Raw genomic sequence first — 15090 nt, 5'->3', positions numbered from 1 at the left:
ACTCCAACAATTAGAATATTTATTATGTTTCCTAGAAAGAGAACTTTCTTGTTTTTTTTTTTGATTAAGTCTACTTTTGGCTCCTCAACTATTGGGTTCGTCTAATTTTGATCATCAACTACAAAACCGTCTAATGCTAGTACCCCAACTGTCAAAATCATTTACTTTTAGTACATGTGCGCGCGTGAGGCTGTTTTGTCCAACGTAGAGGGGTTTTGACCATCTCAATGACATGTGGGGCCCACGCGTCATCGACTCAACCATCCTTATGGCCACTCCCCCAACGCCTCCTCTCTCTGCGCGTGGCAGGGCGGGCGCTAGTCCCTCGCGTGGTGGGTGTGCAGCACCCCGGCGAGCACGGCGGTAGAGGGAGGCAGGGAGCTCTTCTCGCTGGCCACGCCGTCCAGCCCCGCCGTGCGAGCTCACTGCAGTTGGGAGGAGGAACTGCCATGCGAGCGCAGCCTTCAGCTACGCTGGGAGGAGGAACTACCGAGCACGGCGAGCACAGCAGCACGGCACCTCGGCGAGCTCGGCAGCATGGCTTCATCTTCGACAGCGAGCAGCTGGACGGTGCCTAAATGCCCGCGGCGGCTTGTGACCCTGCCATGGCAGTGCTGGACGACAAGGACGTGCTCCTGCCCGAGCTTGTCGGCGGCGAGCAGCTGTCTCCGTACGCCGGTGTGCTCCAGCGCTGGTCGCCGATAGCCACGTGCACGAGCTGTGTGCGGACGGAAGGTGACGGAGCTGGCCATGGCGCTGCTGGCGTCTGGCGGAGCTGTGCGCGTGCGCGGATGGGCGCGCGGCGGTTTCCTGCACCGGCGAGCTGCAAGGTGGTGGTGCAGAGGCCGGAGTTCTACGCGAGACCATCGTGCGTGTGCCGGAGGTGTGCCTCCCGGGAGCCGACATCGCCGCTGCCATCCCCGATGCAGGGCGTGTCCGAGACATCCTCGCTAGACGTAGACGCGCAGCAGCAGCACCTCCTGCTGCGCCAGCTCGTCATTGAGCTCCCGTCGACGTGGGACGGGGACGAGCGCTGTCTCCGACGGCCCTTCCCGGCGACCCTCTCCACGCCGTCTCCGGCGACCCACCTCGTGCTCGCGCCCGCTCCCTTCTTTTACCTCGTGCTCGCGTGCGGGCAAATTCGTGGCGGCGCCCGTAGCAGCAGCGGACGGCGGACCACGCCACCTCGGCGCCGGACGGCATGGAATCGAGATGGACCGAGCCAGAGCCAATCCTCGGCCCCGCCGTGCCCGCTGCAGCAGCTTGGTCAAGTTCTGGAGCCCGAACAACGCCTTGGGGATGGGGCCGGTGAGGTTGTTGGACGACAGGTCAACCGCCTGCAGGTTCGGGGCCTCGGCGAGGCTCGCCGGCACGCCGCCAGTGAGCCGGTTCTTCCACGCGTAGAACAGGGTGAGGTTGCGCAATCTCGGGAAGTCGATGCTGATCTCCCCGGACAGCAAGTTGTCGACCTCGATGTCCGTCAGCGACGTGCAGTTGGAGAGCTCCAGCAGAATGGTGCCGGTCAGCTGGTTCGTGCTCAGCTGCAGCTGCTGGAGATTCGGTAGCCCGCCCAGACTCGCCAGAATGCTCCCGGTCAGCGAATTCAGCGACATGCCAATGAGCATGAGCTCCTTGCACTGTCCGAGTTCCGGGGGAATTGCGCGGACGAGCTGGTTCTGCCACAGAAGCAGCGTCTGGAGCTTCTTGAGCTGGCCGAGCTGCGACGGTATCGGTCCGGAGAGAGAATTCTGGTACAGGTACAGGCTGGTGAGCTCGGTGCAGTTGCCGATGGACTCCGGGATCCGGCCGAAGAGCAGAGTGGTGTAGATGGCAATGGTTTGGATCTTCTTGAGCTGCCCGATCATCTCCGGGAGGCTCCCTGAGACGCCAATCTCCGCGAGCCCGAGCATGGTGAGGTTACTGCATCCGCCGATCTCCGGCGGCAACGGACCCTTCATCCCCTGGTTCCCGTCGGCGCGGAGCAACTGCAGCTTCTTCAGGTTGCCGATGCTGGCCGGGATCGGCCCACTGAGCTCGTTGTCGTAGAGCGTCAGATACGCCAGGCTTGTGAGGTTGCCGATGTCGTCCGGGATGGCTCCGCGCAGGGAGTTGGAGTTGAGCGCGAGCGACTCGAGCTTGGCGAGCCGGCACAGCTCGGCAGAGATCGCACCGGTGAGCTGGTTCTTGCTAAGGTCGAGGGTGGTCAGCTTGCCGTACCCGCCCATCTCCTTTGGTATAGCGCGGGTGAGGTTCGTGCCAGAGAGCTCCAGCGTCTTGAGCGGCGCTACAAACGGCTGCAGGTTGGCCGGGAGCGGACCCTGGAGGTCGACCGAGGTGATGCTCAGTCCGACGACGTCGCCGCGCGCAGAGAGAGAGGAGGCGTCGGGGGAGCGGGCATGAGGATGGTTGAGTCGATGACGCGTGGGCCCCACATGTCATTGAGATGGTCAAAACCGCTACACGTTGGACAAATCATATAGGTGTTAAAAGTGAACGGTTTTGACAGTTGAGGTACTAGAATTAGACGGTTTTGTACTTGAGGATCAAAATTAGACGGACCCAATAGTTAAGAGGACAAAAGTGAATTTAATCCTTTTTCTTTTGATTGAAGTATAAATAAATTTTGTAGGATTGGAACACCGAGACTTTTTTTTTCTCCTTCTCTTTCTCCTTCTCCTTCTCCTTCCGAGACATACGAACTGACAAAAAAAAAAGATAAAAAGGTCCTTTAAACCCTCCCCGACTTTCTGGATCATTCAATTTTTGTCCTTTATCTACAAAATTGGATTTTTGTTTGTTTTTGCACCATGAACTGTTTACACGGTTATTTTGTCTGGCAAGGCACTACGTTAGCCGTTTACGTTGTGGCACCAGATTGTTTTGCCTAACAAGGCACCATGTTAACCATCTACATTGTGCCATGAGGAGGTAAATTGAACTACGCTGATAGTTCAGGTGGTAAGTCAGAATACAAATATATTTTTTTTTCTAAAAAAAACGTCAAAATATTTTTCCTAAAAAAATTATGTAATTGAGAAAACTGAACCATGGTTTAATTTGTACAAAATCATTGAAATTTTCTTTTAGCTTAGTAAAATATGAGACCAGATTTATATTTTTTTTCTAACATCCTAATGATGGGTACTTAGAATTGTTTGAATCTTCTAGGGGCTCCTTTTGATGTTTATTTGCTAGCAAATGCTCTTATTACCTCTTACAATTAGTCTCTGTTAACACAAATTTTGTAAAAGTTCAGATGACCTTTACGTGTTGCACTATGGCCCATAATTCATTTGTCGGCGAAAAAAAAAACTGACACGAAGTCACTGGGCTTCTACGTAGTTTAGAGAATCAACATCTATTCATTAAGCCTACATTAGCAAATAAACATAAAAAATAGCCCACAAAGATTCAAATAATTTTAATTTTAATCTAGGCACTATATGATAGATCACGATTTTAGGAAAAAATAAGAAACAAGTTTCATGATTTTCTAAGCGGAAACAAATTTGATATGAATTTTTATTCAATTAAACCAAACTTTAAAATTTTTAGTTGCATAAATTTTCTATGTAAAATATTTAGATAATTTCTTAAAAACTAATTAGTCCGATATCTCTATGAGCTATTTCGATTTACCCTATGATGGAACCACCGTCCAAACTGCTCTAGGTGCGAAAAAACAAATGGTTTTAAAAGTTAACAAGTTTGAAGGGAGATAGGGGGTTTAAATTTGGATTCTTGGGTTCTACATATGAGCGACGTAAATCAGCAGTCTGTTTGCTTGCTCGTATCTAACTTATAAGCTATGACTTATCAACTAACGAACAATAATTTTCTCTCACACAAACCAGTCAACAGTACTTTCAGCCATGACTTAAAGCCAAACTAGCTCAAACGAACAGAGCGCAGAGCATCGTGAAAGTTGAGGGAAATAAAAGATTTTTTCAGAAAATAAAACAGCCATGGGGTTAAATTAGTCTTGTTCCCTCCCTCTTCCTTCTCCTTCCTTCCGAGACAGACAAGCTTCTCTTTCTCTTATACATTTTTTTATTTTTTTTATTTTATACAGTTATTTATAATTAAAAAAACGTCCAGCTCTCGTCCACGTAAGAACTAAACCCCACCTCCAAACTTTAAATTTCGTCGCCCGATTGCCCTTCCTCCCTCGATACGGGGCCCACCCGGTGGCTTCCGCACGCGCCAGAAGAACGAAGCCCGGCCGCGCCCGTCCTCGACGCACCGCCATCGCCCTCGCCGTCTGCCGGACGCCGCCTCGACGCCGCCGCTGGACGCCACGTCGCCTCCCCGACTTCCTCCGCGTCCTTCCCGCCCTCCCACTCACGCTACGCGCCGCCGCCTCGACGCCACCGGACGCGCCGCCGCTTCCACGACCTGCCCCGCTGACGCCGCTGGACGCGCCGCCTCCTCCACGCCGCCGGAAACATCGCTGCCTCCACGACCTGCCTTGCTGACGCCGCCGGACCGACCCTTCCACGTCAACCTAGGCGCTCAGGTCTCCGCCGTGCCTGCATTCCTGTGTGCTTTGATCTGCTTTGCTGGCTATTTTTATTCGGATCTGATCCAATTACAAGTGTATACATGTATTATGTTTACTAACTTTGATCCCTTTCAAATATCATTATCAGTACTACATGTGCACAAGCACAACCAATGTCCTTCAATGCCTGCGGTTCTGTGTGCTTTGATTTGCTTTGCTCTGAAATTTATAGCCCTTGTGCTCCTCATCCTCCCCACCTTGGTGGCATTTGGATAGGCAGTGTGAATGGAACCATTTTGGACATGGAAATGGGCCCGAATCTGTGAATGGAGTGTTGATGAAGGGCGATGATCTTCAACCTTTTCTGAATTGCATCCCTCTCCCCTCCTGAAACCTAATTACCGGAGGTGTGGGGCTCTGGCGTGTCAAGAATCCCTTTCAAATATCTTAACCGGTTAGTCCTCATGCTCAACTTGTTACTTCTCTATCTTGTATTTTTTTTGAAAGATCCGGTTTCCCGGCTTTGATTTATAATAAGAAGAAGGTAGCAAACAACCGTTACATGCGCGAGGGGCGCTACCATCCGCAGCCTAGGCTGCGGAGGTTTGAGGTTCTACATAGGCTTATTACATACTAAGAAGTTGTGCAACCGTTATAGGCTTTCGCCACCACCAGCTCCCAAACAACATTTAGTCCACCTTTCCCAAGAACTCATCACGAACCCAGGCATTCCTAACTCCACCAGTACGAGACCGGCCAGTGCTGACTACAATACATGGATCACAGATGCAACAACGCCGGTTTTGCATCTAAGCTTCAGGGAACCTCCATCTCAACCTCCTCCGTCTCCTGTGCTATAGCCGCTAGTGCTTCGGCTCTATCTTGTAAATCTTGTAATAATTACCAGGCATCCTGTATTATGCCTTGCCATTTCTCTTGCCAGTCTCAAACTCTCGATAAGTGAATATTTCTGTAGTTCGTTGTCCCTTCTATGTCTTGTAGCATATATTTCTTTATCTCAGTTTTTGTTTTTCCTTTTAATGAAACAATTGCCTTGGCAGCATTGTTTCTGTTTTTCCTTTAGCATGCACCTCAAGGTCTACCTGTGTATACTATTTGGTGCTATCCTTACTGTTTAATATTTTCGGTATATTAAAAAAACATGGTCTTTCCCCTTATATGAATGAATTCCTTTTCATTGTAGCACAGTGAATACTGATGGGTTCAAGCCTAACCTAGAGACTCATCTTGTTCCACTTCTTGCAACAAAACATGAAGACACAACTACAGATTCTGATGACAAAAGCTCTAGCTCTACAAAAGTCACCCACCATCCACTACTTTTGCAGGTAACTCCAATTTCTCATCTTTGCTTTTGGGATTCTCCCCATACTGTACGGAAATTTAGTTGGAGAATGCTACAGATGGCTTCAAGTTATATCTTTTACTATCTCTGCACTCCACAGATTCTCTCAGAGGAAATCGGTTGTGACTCAAATGAAATAATTGGTATGGAGTTGAATGTATGTGATACCCAGCCTAGTTGCCTTGGTGGGGGAAACAATGAGTTCATCTATTCTGGAAGACTGGATAATCTTGCTTCATGTTATTGTGCTCTCAGATCTCTCATGGACTCTTCCAAGATGGCAGAACAATTATCCAATGAGAAGGCCATAAGAATGGTTGCTATGTTCGATAATGAGGAGGTACGCTGTATAGACAAAAGTGCTGCTCTACATGAGCCATATCACATTAAATTTTACCCAGCTGGTGAAAAATATATGCTTACATTTCTAGATTCCCAATCCTCAGTTAGATCCTGTGTATGGTGTGGCTTATGCTTGATTTAACTGGCCATAAGCAAGAATCAGAACATTAGTATTCCAGGGAATGCTATTTTTCCTAACTGGGTAATTTGATATTCGTGTTCATTCCTGCAATATTCAGGTGGGTTCAGATTCAATGCAAGGGGCTGGTGCACCGACCATGTTCCAGGCTATGAGACGAATCATCGATTCCTTGATGCATCAGTCGATGGGGGAGGGAGCTTTGGAACGTGCAATACATTCTTCATTCCTTGGTAAGATTTGAACATGTAGGGCTCTAGCTTAATTCTATCGATTAGTTGCTCTAGCTTAATTCTATCGACACTTCCAGTTTCGGCGGACATGGCTCACGCTCTGCACCCAAACTATGCCGAAAAGCATGAAGAGTGCCACAGACCAGAACTACAGAAGGGACTTGTCATCAAGCACAATGCTAACCAACGTTATGCCACAAGTGCTGTTACAGCTTTTCTCTTCAAAGAAATAGCAAGGATTCATAATCTTCCGGTTCAGGTGCTCTTTAGCTTTTTGTATCATGGTTACTCCTAGCACCTTTTTTATTGCAAAACCCCAGTTATATTTTAAGTTTGAACATATGGACACGCCTAGTAAACAGAGGCAATGCTGATACTATTTTCCCCTGTTTTATCATCTATTGCTTGTGATACACTGATACCCAGCTGATAACAATGTTGAATACTAGAGAAACAAGATGATAACATAATCACTTAGCCTTTTGCTTGATGGTTTTTGGAGCGATTTGACTGATGTAAATACCACACAGGAGTTTGTTGTAAGGAATGACATGGGATGTGGCTCCACCATTGGACCCATACTTGCTTCTGGTGTTGGCATACGGACTGTAGACTGTGGTATCCCTCAGCTTTCGATGCATAGGTATTGCTCAGCCATTTAACATTTCATAGAAACAGTTCTTTGCAATTGTATTTATAGACAACTTCTGAATCATATGTACACATATAAATGCATAATTAGTAATCTTAACCGAAAGAATAGTTTAGGTTGGCAAATATCTCATGCCATTGTTGCTTTTCTTTTAGACCTAGGAATTTTGCAGCACTGTATACTAACTTTACTATTTTGCATTGGTTGCAGTGTACGAGAAATGTGTGGTAAAGAAGACGTGGACACAACATACAGGCACTTCAAAGCTTTTTTCGAGATGTTTTCTGATATCGATAGGAAGTTAAATGTAGATTTTTAAGCCCAAATCCTTATCACTGTTCCATGCTTGAATAATTAATAATGTAAACTAAAACTATGATTGTCAAGCATAGTATCAATCTATCGAACGTAGATTCTGATTTTTTTTAGTTGATAAGGAGGGTGATGAATTAAAAATCTCACTCTTGGTCACTTTTGTGGTGATTTACGGCCCGTTCGGCAGGCCGTAAACGATCGTGGATGATTTACTGCTGGCTAGTTTGGTGTGAGAAAAAAAATACTGTTCCAGCTTATAATCCACGATCGTATACGAGCAAGCGAACATGCTGTTAATGGATGATGACGGGGATCACCTAAGTTGTGATTTTTCAAGACGTCTTCAAAAAAAAAAAAACAAAGCTACTCTCTGTCTTGAAATTTAAGGAATCCAGTTTTGTTCTAAGTCAAACTAACCTTATCCAAACATGCCAACGAACAACGGAAGCATCCTATCCTTTACTAGCATTTTGTCACAGAACAAGAGCATGGCAAAGCCGAGATCAACAACGAAAGTACTGAAGCTGTTCGTGTCTTCGTGTGGTGTGGAGCAGAAGAAATCTGAAGCAGGGGCGGTAACAGAGACGGTGAGAAAGGCCCGAAGCACTCTGAAAAGGCCCAAGAGCAAACAACGAAGGAAAATAGTCCACTGCTATAGAAAAATACGAAACAAAGACAAAGCCTTGCTACGGAAACAAAGAAAAATACGAAACACCAATCCAAACTCCAGCACGCCCAATTTTTGTCCAAATTTAGTTTGCACAAAGACGAAGCCTTGCTATGCACAACGAAGAAATTCACTCCGAGCATAGAAAAATACTACCTCGGGAAACATGTAACAAGGAAATAGAAAGTTGGAGCTATAGCTAGGCACGGATGCCACATTGCCACGCTAGGAGTAACCTCGGGAAAACGTGCATTTGCCCTCAGAATCCCAGGCATAAGAACAACATCAATGGCCTTGGTAACATTCTGATACAAGTTTCTAAACGGTACAGTAGCTCAAAAATGCACATGGAAATGTTTATCATACATCCAGAATAAAGTTCACCTTTTCATTAAGGCCTCGTTCGGTTATACGAAATCGAATCCTGGCCTCGTTGTTTCTTCGTTATTTTCTACATGTCGGGAACCTTCGTTATTTTCTACATGTCGGGAACCATTCCCGGTCAGGAAGGACCGGGAACGTCATAACCGAACAGACCCTAAGGGGATGTTTGGTTTTCTCGGAATGCATCAGGAACAATTCCGGCTCCTCAAGATTAGTACAAATTATTGAATCATTCCGGCTAGGAATTATTCCTGGGCCCTATTCCTGATCAAACGAACAAGCCCTAACTGGAGAGGTAAAAGCTAAAGGAACAGCCAATTTGAGATTATCTAGTATTCTGGTGTTACACTAGATGATCATGGATGCAACCAGAATACATGGCGCAGCAAAATTGTCTAAAATCACAACCGATTTGTGGAGAATGAAAGTCTGCAAGCTAGTGAAAGTGATTAACAATTATCAGCATCCTGCAGATCTGGGACGGCACTATCGCTGCATCCTTATTCTTGAACTGCCTCAGCTGAATCAACAACAAAGTAGACTGCAAAACACAGTTCGCCACAATTGCTCACAAGATGACAAACTCCCAGGTAGATGCTGCTCCTGGATAAGTGATCAATCTCTATCCTTTCTTTTACCAGTTATCGACTCATCCTTATTTTCTGCCAGCCTCTGCTGCACCAAGTTAGATGCCTCAGTTGGAGGAATTTCGTGGACAACTCCATTAGTTGTGGGAACTTCACCATGTTCTTTGCACGAACCTCCCCTGCCAATACAAAGCCAAATCCTACCTCTCTCATCGCCAGACTTCTCTTCCATCGGAATGTGCCAAGATCCCACTTCTGACTCCTGCAATGAAGACGAAATGAGCAACAGCAGATACTAAACTCTAGAAAATACCTGAAAATAGACTACTTACTTGAATCTCTGAAGAATAAGGGGGTGGCATCACAAGCACCGCTTTTCCTTTATTAAAGGTGTACTTTACCTGCGCAATTGTAACAGAGTTTAGCAAATTAACAAATAACAATTAACAGTAAAAGACAAAATCCAATGCATGGAGCAGGTTAAGAGAGAATTTATTACACTCTTTAGTTCAAACTATGTAGTAGTATTCTAAGCTTCTAGAACCAGGCTTTCTGTGTAATAACCATGCACAGAGAAGTAGCACTATATGATCGGTTTTGCAGAGCTCACCCGATGACGTTGCTTCCACTTTGGAAAAAAGGACGACCCTAGAAGCTCGAATATGTGATCTCTCATTTCATCATTAGTCACAAGCAAACAATTTAGTTTGATTGCTGCATATAGCCAATACCTGCATGTTTGCATCTCATATAATTAGAAACACCCAGGAGGAAACATAACAATGAAGAAAAGTGAATAATCAACAAACTATGTGATTATAGATGTTTACGATCTCTGCAGAATTACAGCATAAACAGGAAACACCTCCCAGTTTACTAGAAAAGGTGGCCGCAAGGTCTTTCCATTGTCTTTGAGAATTGAGCATAAACAGTAAGTTCAGATATACTGAAGGCTAGAAACTGAGCATTACCAGTCATCATTTGACCCACTTGGTGAAGTATACAAAGCCCCATTTGTTCTCCAAGTCTCAATCAAATGTCTATTAGATGCATTTTCCATAAGCTTGGAAATTCGTTTATTATGTAGTATGATAAGTGGCCATTTCCCATGATATCTATCCCGTACCTCTGTTATAACGGCATCCAGCTGCTCTATATTAAGCATGAGCAGTTGAACAATAATTAGCACATATTGCTTAATTATCAACATGAACATGTCAAAATTCAGTGTAAAGTGGTGCACAGACCTGAGTCAAACTGAAACCGCCCTCTGCAAAATTTTGTTGATACAGTGCAATATTCGCACCATCGACTATAGCTTGATATTCTTTATTTGCTTCCAACCACTCCTATAACAGACTGGCCAGTGGGCAGGGCTCTCGCTCAGTTGACGGCTACGTACCACGACGGGGCAACAGGCAAAGGGCCGTAGAGACTTTTTTCTGTGATAGTGATTTGGCATCCTAATCAGCGATCATCAATACATAACTAAATTAATATATGTGCTGATGACAATTTTGATAGCTAAATATTGAAACTAATCTTTACTTTGTGCTACGTACATATCATTCTGTTTTTAATTGAGCTGGAATTTCTTCTGTTGATTTGTAGTGTGGCATTAGTTAATGGGATTGTACTGCTAACTTAGTTATGTTCGGGTGAAGAGGGGATACTAACTGTTCTTCCCAATCCAGTCAGCCCTGAAATCCAAGAAGAGGGGGCGCGTACTGACTAATTTACAGAGGGGAATTTCAACCTGCATGTCATTGTTTTTTATTTGCAAGTTTATGTTGGTCCATTGGCATTTGGTTAGCCAGGATGAAAAAAATCTTATACTAACGAGCCTAATTTTGTCAAAGTAGGGGGGATAATCACAGCACTCCCAAATTCAAACCAGAATTGGACGGGCCTGTCTTCCTGAAATCTGCAGGGATTCCAGCTAATAATTTTAGAAGTATTTTCTAGAGGGGAATTGGGGTTAAAACCCGCAAGTACTAACAATGACATGCTTATTGCTATGGACTGTAAGTTTGTAACTGCATGTTGCAAGTACGGGTGCTCCTTTGCACATTGCTGAGAATAAAAAATAGCTCATACTCCTATTCTACAAGAAGAAAACAAATTTTTGCTTCTGTCAATCAGATATTTTGAGTTCAGTAGCTGCATCTCTACTATTTAATATTTGTAGTACAGATGGATGAATACTTGATGATGTCACCACAAAATATGATTAGAATGTGCTCCTTTGTATACCTGTGGTAAAATTTCATGATACTCTGGAATATGATAAGTTCAGAGGCACACATGTGTTAAATGGTTTTGTCAAGGACAACATATGAAATCTGATCTCTGACAGTTTGAAACATATGAGAAGCATCTTTTTTGCTCGTAGTTGCCTCTAAAAGATAAGAATTTCCATCCATTAGTTAAACACCAAACATCCGTTTCATTGCACAGGTTCATATTATTTTCTCAAATATTGCACAGGTTCATATTCCAGTGGCGATGATACTAGTTGCATGCAGCGTCAAACTGCAGTGAGATATTTCTTTCCCCCTTGCTCCAAATTATTGCTTGGGTATGAGAATAAGTCACTTGAGAAAAAAAGTTCCTGAATGCATCAGTGACTGAGTTTTTGCTTGATGGCAGAGATAGAATAGAACACGTGTCTTGGTCCTGAATTGGCATTAAGGGTGTGTTTAGTTTCCAAATTTTTTTGCCTCCTACAGTAAAAGAGCATGTTTGGACACATGCATGGAGTACTAAATGTAGACGAAAAAAATTTAATTGCACAGTTCTCGGCAAAATCGCGAGACGAATCTTTTAAGCCTAATTAGTCCATGAAAAGCCTTAAGTGCTACAGTAACCCACATGTGCTAATGAGCGATTAATTAGTATCATTAGATTCGTCTCGCAGTTTCCTGATGGGTTCTGTAATTTGTTTTTTTATTAGTATAAAAAAAACCATCCCGACATCCTTCCGACACATCCGATGTGACACCCAAAAAATTTCACCTCCCCAACTAAACACACCCTAAGCTCATATGGGTGTGGTCTGTTGTTCTCTATGTCAGCTGGTCTAATAACAGAAATGCCTAATAAATCAGTCTGTAGGTACAAAGTAACCAGAAACGGCCAAATACCTTACTGAATAAATAAGATGCCAGCATGCAGCCGTTAGCTGGCCGCACAGTAGGAACGAGGTCTCCGGCCTCTGTCTGTACACTTTCAAGGCCAACCAATTTCATTGCCTCTGTTATTTTAGTTTGCCCATGCATCTTCGTTTTGTTCAGGCTTCCCATCAAAATATTCAGTTTAAACTTTCAACAATGGCATCATTGGACATGAACTGGAGGATCAGTTATGCATGTGCTGCATATTTACAAAATATATTATGTAATTTAAACAATGGCATTGGTACTGAATTAACACTTTGACTGCTTGGTGCTCATATCGTATTAAAGTCCAAATCAGAGAGATATTAATCCGATCGAGAAAATATCCATTCAGAAAAGTAACTGTGTAAACGCCTAGGGTGGTACTGGCCGGCCAGAACATTGTCAGCAGTTTACTTGTAAGTGCGCAAGTTGTTGCCAAGCTGAAATTTAATTTCAGAAGGGCATGTTACAACACATACTTAGTTAGCAATTTATCCACTTTGTCTTTGGATAGCAACTAAAAATAAATGGCTAATGGCTTTGCTATTCAGGTCAGGCAACTCCTGTCGCCACAGGCAACAGAGGGCATCCACAGTGATCAATCTCGCCACAGGGATCTTTTAGTGAACAATCTCGCCAATGTCCAGGTATTGACTACCCTCTATATTCACGGTGAAAGGTGTACTTATCTGAACATGTTCTGTACTTATCTGAACATTTTTGTGGCTGTAAGAAAAGAAACAAAATTGTTCACATAATTACAGACATGATCTAACGATGAAATGCTTTATGAGTACTACAACCAATTAAAGGAATTCATATAAACCATTTATACCTGTTGTGGAGAAACAAACATGTTTTTAACTAGGATTATGCTGGTGCATTACAACGGGAATCAAAATTTACTTTTGCTATATTCTTTCCGAGTGAATTTCTTGGGCTACCACCCAAATTTCTGGAGATTGGAATATGCCTTGAGGTGTGTGTTCATTTACTGGATAACTATTAATGGTTGATTGGGATTCGTTTGGGCCGTTTTTGAGCTAAAGTCGACTGGTCGATTATGTATTTCACGGTGCCACCCAGGATTTTCAAACTTAACAGTACCTGTGCAGCTGCGTCACTCATTTGTTTGCTTTAATTTTTTTAGTTTGGTGTCAAATCATTTGATTTCACTGCTATCATGCTATTGGTGTATCTGCAGTAAGTCAACAACAATACACAAATAAATGCATGGAGACTGGAGAGAGAGCTTAACTTATGTGGGTAGCTGTTGGTGCTACATGAGAAAATAAAATAATGCTCTGTCATGATAATACAAACATTTTACCAATCTAACTGATAATTGGCTGAATTATTTCTGCAAATTGAATTTAACACCAGTCATTCAAAAGTACAATTGCTATTCCAGTCTGCATTCTATCACATAGTTTTAAATCTATTTTTATTGATAAAATCAGAGTAGCGATAATCGTACAGAACTATTTATAAAACCAGGAAGAACTATTTATAAAACCAGGGAGCAGTTGTATTTGGTTAACCTGATTATAGCCAGCAAACACACCACTAATCCTCCATTTGATGGTTTAATTAATTCTTCCATACTTGCATTTACTAAGAAAAAAATCATAGTTCTGGGTGTACCTTTCTGCAGTGATTTCCACTTTTCTTAATGAAATGACACGCAGCCCTCCTACGTCATTGGAGAAAAAAAAAGTGATTTCCACTTTTAGTTGAGGGAAACTGCCTTGTGCTGGAGTTGTGGTAGTTTGTTTTGGACGGTAGCACTATGCACACTATGCTGGAGTTGTGGTAGTTTGTCTTGGACGGTAGCACTATGCACCATAACCTGTTTTTTCCTTAGTTGAGTACAAATCTGTAGCAAGCTGAATTTTCATCATTGCATCCTGGGTGGTCAGTCGAGTATGATGAAGGCCTCCGTAACTTTATAGAATTTGCCTCCGTAAATATATGTGCCTGCTGTGGTGGAAAACAGGAAAAGTAACTAAAACATTGTTCTTCTTGGTGTTTGTTTAGTGGATAGTGTAAACAATGTTCTCTTGATGCTCTGGGATGCTCACATTTAACAGATAAGGGTTATGTGGGGATGAACTCTTATCCTAATGTTCTATGAAGTGTTCTTATTACATAGTATATTCAAATGTGCTTATTACCTGAAGATCTTAGCTCTCAGTTATACTTCTAAAGCTCTCCTATACAGTACTAATACTCTGGGACATGTTTATTTGGTTTCAAATGTGTTTCTTCACTAATAGACCCATGGAAATTGTCCTCAGTTCTGCAGGGGCATGATGAGTTCCTACATCCAGTGTTGAAATCGTTCGACACCTACCCAAGCTTCCATTGATCCAGGTGAGTCCTGCTGCGGTAACCCTTTGGTTGATAGTCAATCACATTTATGTCTGGACCTAAAATTGCTTACTCTTTACAGAAAACAGTTCAGAAATTTGTTCTTCACCGTTTGCAAACTTACAGTCATCTAATGACTGAGCACACAGGAATACACTTCGGCAAATTGTTCTTAAACATGATTAAGTTACATTGTTAAAATTAAATCAAGTATCAATCGTCCAATTAATTCTTGTCAATTGGGACTTACGAATTATGATAGCTTTAGACCATAAGCTAAGACCTATTCTTATTTCTAGGACTGGTATGTTTGTACAGGCAGACATAAGTTTAGTCACATTCAATATTTTGTGAACACGTAGATTTGTTTTGGTAC

At 43.5% G+C, this 15090-nt stretch overlaps 3 protein-coding genes across 5 annotated transcripts in view; 1 reads left to right on the top strand and 2 right to left on the bottom strand.

The window, feature by feature from the left end:
- LOC136461155 (LRR receptor-like serine/threonine-protein kinase RGI3) overlaps nt 1-2405 on the bottom strand; it is a gene marked incomplete at its 5' end in the record, with an annotated part of 143524 nt that extends 141119 nt beyond the window's left edge. Inside the window, one exon of the mRNA XM_066460574.1 lies at nt 1251-2405. Coding sequence (XP_066316671.1) covers nt 1251-2405 — 1155 coding nt within the window. The remainder of the gene's footprint in view (nt 1-1250) is intronic.
- A 2374-nt stretch (nt 2406-4779) lies between these two features.
- On the top strand, nt 4780-7696 carry LOC136456823 (probable aspartyl aminopeptidase). 3 transcript variants are annotated; one of them, XM_066456809.1, is made up of 8 exons: nt 4780-4955; nt 5706-5850; nt 5968-6024; nt 6123-6207; nt 6449-6581; nt 6659-6840; nt 7112-7224; nt 7444-7696. In XM_066456809.1, exons 4-8 carry the CDS (start codon nt 6130-6132, stop codon nt 7550-7552), a joined length of 615 nt encoding a protein of 204 aa, XP_066312906.1. In that variant the 5' UTR covers nt 4780-4955; nt 5706-5850; nt 5968-6024; nt 6123-6129; the 3' UTR covers nt 7553-7696. The 3 variants fall into 3 exon arrangements, with proteins under 3 accessions (XP_066312906.1, XP_066312905.1, XP_066312904.1); XM_066456808.1 differs by having other exon boundaries at nt 4782-4955; nt 5711-5850; nt 5968-6207; nt 7444-7692; XM_066456807.1 differs by having other exon boundaries at nt 4782-4955; nt 5968-6207; nt 7444-7692.
- Nucleotides 7697-8801: 1105 nt separating this feature from the next.
- LOC136456824 (proteinaceous RNase P 2-like) lies at nt 8802-10531 on the bottom strand. The gene is made up of 5 exons (XM_066456810.1): nt 10434-10531; nt 10158-10333; nt 9797-9917; nt 9519-9587; nt 8802-9448 (listed from the first exon to the last, which is right to left on the bottom strand). The coding sequence occupies exons 2-5, from the start codon at nt 10244-10246 to the stop codon at nt 9215-9217; spliced, it is 513 nt and encodes a 170-aa protein (XP_066312907.1). The 5' UTR covers nt 10247-10333; nt 10434-10531; the 3' UTR covers nt 8802-9214.
- Between the last annotated feature and the right edge of the window lie 4559 nt (nt 10532-15090).

Source organism: Miscanthus floridulus, chromosome 6 (assembly GCF_019320115.1).
Source record: "Miscanthus floridulus cultivar M001 chromosome 6, ASM1932011v1, whole genome shotgun sequence".
In the NCBI taxonomy this organism is placed as follows: domain Eukaryota; kingdom Viridiplantae; phylum Streptophyta; class Magnoliopsida; order Poales; family Poaceae; genus Miscanthus; species Miscanthus floridulus.
The sequence above is the reverse complement of the archived record's forward strand: the minus strand, read 5'-3'. Positions and strand labels throughout refer to the sequence as shown.

Excerpts from the sequence above, each read along its gene's own strand:
- LOC136456823 (XM_066456808.1), top strand. The coding sequence starts at position 6,013 with ATGGAGTTGAATGTATGTGATACCCAGCCTAGTTGCCTTGGTGGGGGA. Across the intron at positions 6,208-6,448 it reads CTATGTTCGATAATGAGGAG|GTGGGTTCAGATTCAATGCA; the intron begins GTACGCTGTATA and ends TGCAATATTCAG. Across the intron at positions 6,582-6,658 it reads AATACATTCTTCATTCCTTG|TTTCGGCGGACATGGCTCAC; the intron begins GTAAGATTTGAA and ends CGACACTTCCAG.
- LOC136456824 (XM_066456810.1), bottom strand. The coding sequence starts at position 10,246 with ATGGAAAATGCATCTAATAGACATTTGATTGAGACTTGGAGAACAAAT. Across the intron at positions 9,918-10,157 it reads AGTGGGTCAAATGATGACTG|GTATTGGCTATATGCAGCAA; the intron begins GTAATGCTCAGT and ends GCAAACATGCAG. Across the intron at positions 9,449-9,518 it reads CTTATTCTTCAGAGATTCAA|GAGTCAGAAGTGGGATCTTG; the intron begins GTAAGTAGTCTA and ends TCTTCATTGCAG.